The sequence below is a fragment of the Curcuma longa genome, chromosome 13, assembly GCF_044706935.1.
Source record: "Curcuma longa cultivar G26 ecotype Majalengka, Jawa Barat chromosome 13, ITB_CL_G26_1.1, whole genome shotgun sequence".
NCBI classification, from domain to species: Eukaryota; Viridiplantae; Streptophyta; class Magnoliopsida; order Zingiberales; family Zingiberaceae; genus Curcuma; species Curcuma longa.
This window is the reverse complement of record NC_133873.1, coordinates 3,798,243-3,803,582: the sequence shown is the minus strand read 5'-3', so window position 1 is coordinate 3,803,582 and position 5,340 is coordinate 3,798,243. Positions and strand designations below refer to the sequence as shown.

The 5,340-nt window shown below is 38.7% G+C and overlaps 1 protein-coding gene across 1 annotated transcript; it reads right to left on the bottom strand.

The window, feature by feature from the left end:
• Positions 1-200: 200 nt before the first annotated feature.
• LOC141844603 (plastid division protein PDV1-like) lies at positions 201-4,608 on the bottom strand. The gene is made up of 2 exons (XM_074732648.1): positions 4,279-4,608; positions 201-929 (listed from the first exon to the last, which is right to left on the bottom strand). The coding sequence occupies exons 1-2, from the start codon at positions 4,567-4,569 to the stop codon at positions 444-446; spliced, it is 777 nt and encodes a 258-aa protein (XP_074588749.1). The 5' UTR covers positions 4,570-4,608; the 3' UTR covers positions 201-443.
• Between the last annotated feature and the right edge of the window lie 732 nt (positions 4,609-5,340).

The following is a 5,340-nucleotide window of genomic DNA, read 5'->3' as shown; positions in this document are numbered from 1 at the left end:
CACCGTGTAAACTGGGGCCGAGCTTGATGTCAACAAAATTTGAGGACATGAAACACATTGCACTAGATGCATTTACAAAAGAAAACTGAGTAGCCAAAATGATCTACAATCCAATCTTTGTATATAACCAGAGGTTGGAGAAATCAAGAACTAGTTGAGAAAATTATTCAATGAGCAATTGCTCTAAATCTGTATTCATCTATTAGAAGGTAAAAACAAGAAAACGAAACAGCCAAAACCATGATTTATCTAAAAAATTTTGCAGGTGTAGTTGGCAGAGAATGTCTGCCCAAGTGACTATGCAAGAACCTCAAATCTTGCCATTCAAGAGGTTAACCACTTTCACCTTATTATCATCTGGGTGACGAAGCATCCATCAAAATGCTTGAATTTTCCATCATCACATCTTTTCTTTCTGTAGAATTTCAAACTCTCCCACTTCATCATCCTCTAGCTGACCAAACATCAAAATGCATGAATTGTTCACAAGTTTTCTTCCTGTAGAATGTCTGAGCTCGTGTTTGTCCTGCTTCGCCCTTGACCACAAATTGATTCAGCTGGAGAAATGCAAGCATACTTACAGCAAACATAGCAGCGCTCCCTAAAGCACCATCTATCCTCGTCAATCTAAATGACTTTGTAGCAACAGCAGCACTTGATATGAACTTTTGCAGTAATGTACAAACTATTCTTCCCTCCTGAGCTTTTGAGTTTGAAACTTCCTGACTCCTTGTCATCTCATTTTCACTAGAGACGTCTGGTGCAAAAAAATGACCCATGTCATCCACATTATTAAAAAATGTGGTGGCATCTTGAATAAACTTGTACTTTTCCAGATGATCAGTCAATCGCATCGCAAGAATACGTCGACTTTCTTCCAAGATTGCAATAGCTGCACTATGTTCAGCTTCTTGTTGCGAATGTATCATCTGTGAGAACATGTATATGTTTTATTTATCATAAGCCAGTATGAAAAAAAAAGAGGGGATGATAAGGTGTAATCCAGCCTGATAAAAAAACAATAAATAAATAAAACTAGAACATTCGCAATGATTTTTGTGCCAACATGCCTTTATTTAGTATCCTAAAATTCTAAGATGCAGCATTAAATAATGACCCATCACAATGTTTTTATGAAAGATATTTACCTTAGATTTGACAAAGTAATTTCACTAGTAAAAGAACTTGGTTATATTTGGTGCTGTTTAAGGCTTGAAGTGCATAAGAAAACAGTCAAAAAGAATATTTAAAAAAAATTAATGTAAATGTTGAGTTTAGCTGACTCCACCTAGTGGGATAAAACATGCTTGTTGTTGTTGAATGTAAATGCTTAGTTTGGAGAAGGGAAACATACACTTACATTGTGGAAAGAACAATTCGTTGTGCATATACTGTGTATATAGGATTCCATGTAGAAAACCTAAACTTAAAATATCAATGTGGAATTAAACCCTTCATGCCATTAACTCTATTAACCTAATGCCTTTTGTTGAGAAAATTGGAGGGAAAACTCAAACTTTTGAATGGTGAAAACCATTGAATATAGTGGGAAAACTTTCAAAGGTTCTCTTGCACTTTTAGTGCAACATCATGAGTTCTACCAAACTTCTTTACGTCTACAAGCATCCATGTTTCTTTAAGCCCTTGGAGCTTTCTAGGGGATGTGATGTTGGACCTAGTTGGGCCTTGATCAAACAGACATGCAATCACAAGTGTGCCTCACCGTGTCATGCCAAGCCAGGTACAAATATAGGTGTTCCATAGAATATTATTTTCTCTTTATTTGGGGCCACTTTTACTTAATTTAAATTTGAATCTTAACAAATGTGGCTAATTCATACGGGTTTATCTGATTAAGAGGCTGCAACTATTCAATGGGTACAAGTTTGACGTCCCAACCTCTATAAAAGAAGAGGTGAGGATTCCAACCCAAAATACCAAAAACACTTTCAATTGAGATCATTGTGTGTGCTCTTGACATTGAAACTCTCCTCCTCTCTTCATTTCTATTCTTTTCAATTCTTGATCCTTTTTGTTTTCTTGTTGCTCAGGGTTGAAAGGAACTACAGATATGCCTCTAGAGCACCATCATGCAGGCAATGAAGGTGTCATCGATTGTATCCTTGGGGTGCTAGCGGTCATATTCACCTGCATGAGGGTCAAGAATTTGCCAAAACAAAGAAAGGATAAGGAGTGAGGATGAAATGAAATTAGGATGAAGAGAGATCATAAGAATAAGTCTTTTGAGTGGGATTCTTCCTAAAGCGGCACATACAGCAACAAGCGTGTATCCGTTAATAGACTATTGATCAAAATAGGAGGGGGAAAAGGCAACAACTCAAGGTACCTAGAGGAAAAGGATAGCACAACCCAACTCTTTGTTAGAAGTTGCAAATTGAAAACATGAAGTTTCTACTGTGCAAATCTTCACTGGAGATAGATGGCATAACCTTTTGTTAAAAGTAGCAACATCTTTTCTCTATTTAGGTCTTTAATGGTTCAAGGGATGCAAATCCACTACATCAATACAGTTGGTTTTCAAAGAATGAAGAGAGATGAGGAGGAGAAGAGGAAGATGTTTTTGCAAAGATGAAGCAAAAGGAAACAAAGAAGAAAGGAAGGAGCATCTTTGTCAAAGCTACGGATCTATAACAAGGAGCGTCTAAATCAAGTGGCTACAGTGGCAAACAAAAGAAATCATTAGAGGGTTATTCGATTTGGAAGGTTGGCCTAGAGAAGATGGTAGCAACAATAATGCTCCAGGAAGGATCTTTGTGCAAGATAGAGGAAGATCAACACCAGGGTTCGAGGAGGTGGACACTTGAATGTTTAATGTGGATAGTGACCCTCCATCAGGAAAGGAAGGAGTCAACAGCATAGCAGCAACTCTGGTTGAGTTTGCTGCAGGCATGATCATCGCTGATGGTATTGATGGGCAGATCCAGGTAGACAAGATTGGAAGTTTTGTCTGTCTGAGAACACCACCATGGTCGCGGCGAAGGTGGCCACAATGGCCATGAGTTGTGAACCCCCCTGTGTTGCAGCCGTGAAAACAATAGAGCCCCTGCTTCATCATGATCACAGGAGAGGACAACAAGGATGTTAGCATTAGGGTGCATAGATCATCCCATAAGGAGGGCATCACGTGGATGAGGGATCATGAGGAGTTGAAGGGAACCTGTGGGAGTTAGTGGATGACAGCTTCAACATGTAGAGATGCTGATGTGGAGGAAGGGCTTGCATGAGGTGCTTACATGAAAGAAACTCACACTAGGCGTGCTCTGAGATTAGGAAGATGTGCAGAAGGCACGACTGATTTGGATGAGATGATTTGGACAAAGTAGCAATTCAACAAGAGTCTTTGATTCAGTGAAGGCAAAAGGAGAGAAAGAATAGTTGGATGAGAGGATGTCGATGAGGGCCTACCCTAAGGGGAATACCTTTGTGGAAGAAATGTTTTTTGCAGCTATCTTAAAAGGATAATTACATAAGTATATATAGGACTCCTCACGAAACACTTAAAACTAAATGCCAAAGTGAGACAAAAACTTGTATACCACTAACCCTATTAACCTAGTACCTCTAACATAGAATAAGGAGCAAACAAAGTAGATAAAATTGTAAAAGAGAATATGGAGGTTTCATAAATACAGTAGGAAAACATTCTAAGAGAGAATGAGGAAGTTAAAGAAACACAAACACACATAATTAATGTATTAGCACTAAGTTTTAGCTGATGTGCACAGAAACAAAATCCAGTACCTTTATAACAATTCTGCACAATCCATGAAACAACATTTGACAGAAGAGCAAAAAATGGATAAGTATCAAATGACGTACAGTGCATGGTTCGAATTGCCACCATCTTCAGAAGACGCACCTTGTGCTTCACATCTAACAAGCCAAACGAATTATAGAATCTATATATGGCCGGCACATTGTAACTTTTTCTTCAACCTTTCTTTCAAATTGTCTTGTACTTTTTAACAAGATGAAAAAAACTAGGTATTGGTCAATCGCAGATGTGCAAAGAAATCAAGTGGCATTAACATCTACCATCAAGAAATTACTAAAAATCAAGACTCAATAACATAATTGCTGACAAATTAGAAACCTTCAAAATGTTCTGTTAACATTTGATTATAAATAACTCACCCCCCTCCCCTCCCTTATTGATCAATCGACAGAATAAAGTTTAATCAAATAGTAATCAAGAAAGATGCGGAACAGGCGTTACTTTATGGGGGAAGATTTAGCAGTCGTATGGATGGAACTCACATTGAAGAACTCCAGCTGCCCCTCGACTTTCTCCAACGCGGACCGGATAGCGCCGAGGCTCCTGACCTCCGCCATCCCAGCTCCGCAATCCTTCGACATAAAATCCTTGACTAACACGAACCCACGCTTCCCTTCCCCGGTCTCCTCTTCGCCTCCCTCCTCAGGAGGAGCCGCCAGGCCCCGGAGGCCATTGACGGAGCGGAAAAAGTTAGCGCGGGAGATGTCGTGGATGGCGTCGCTGACCTTGTCATGGAGAACCCAGATCCTCTCCAGAACTACCTCCGTCGCCATCTCGCATCCCTTTAGAGGGCGAACGTGTTAGGGTTTCGCGACCTGCTCGTTTTCTCGCGACAGTTGTTGCGAGTAGCTCCGGTCCGTTCGGAGGTCGGAAAATGAAAACAAACAAAAGAGTTGCGACGAGCCAACTGCCACGACGAATTGAGTTGAGGGCAGACAGGGAACACGGTCTGCGTCAGCAGCCTCCACGTGGTAAGACATTACAGTTGATCACACCGACTAAAAATATTATCTCAATTTTATTAAAATTTAATTTTTATTCATTTCAATAAATTTATTTCATCATAATCAATTTAATTATGTCTATAATACCATATCACACGTTCGATACAAAATTAAACTGAAAGTTAATTGATTTAGGCAAGGAAATTAAAAGATATATCTCATCATTATAATTTTTTTAAAAATATCCTTTTAAAAAGTATTAAGGCAGCTCTCCATTTATAATTTTCTTTACAAAATACTTTTTTATTTTTAATCGGTCCCAATAAAGTTGCTTTGCCAAAACTTCTCTTCCACATTTACTCAATAAATGCGCCTCGGGCACTAATCTAATCGAATTCGAATTGATACAGCAAAAATACGGCAGCTCCAGTCGAGTACTCCTTGCCTGGTTGTAGTCTTGCTCGTTTTGTTTATCGTATCATAATAAAAGATTTTATTTTAAAATCAATACAAGGTGAGGATATCTATTTGATTCAGACAAAGATCCTTCAAAGCTTAAATAAGATAACGAGAGACTAGAGAATAATAAAATTATAACAT

Excerpts from the sequence above, each read along its gene's own strand:
- LOC141844603 (XM_074732648.1), bottom strand. The coding sequence starts at position 4,569 with ATGGCGACGGAGGTAGTTCTGGAGAGGATCTGGGTTCTCCATGACAAG. Across the intron at positions 930-4,278 it reads GGCAGCTGGAGTTCTTCAAT|ATGATACATTCGCAACAAGA; the intron begins GTGAGTTCCATC and ends ATGTTCTCACAG.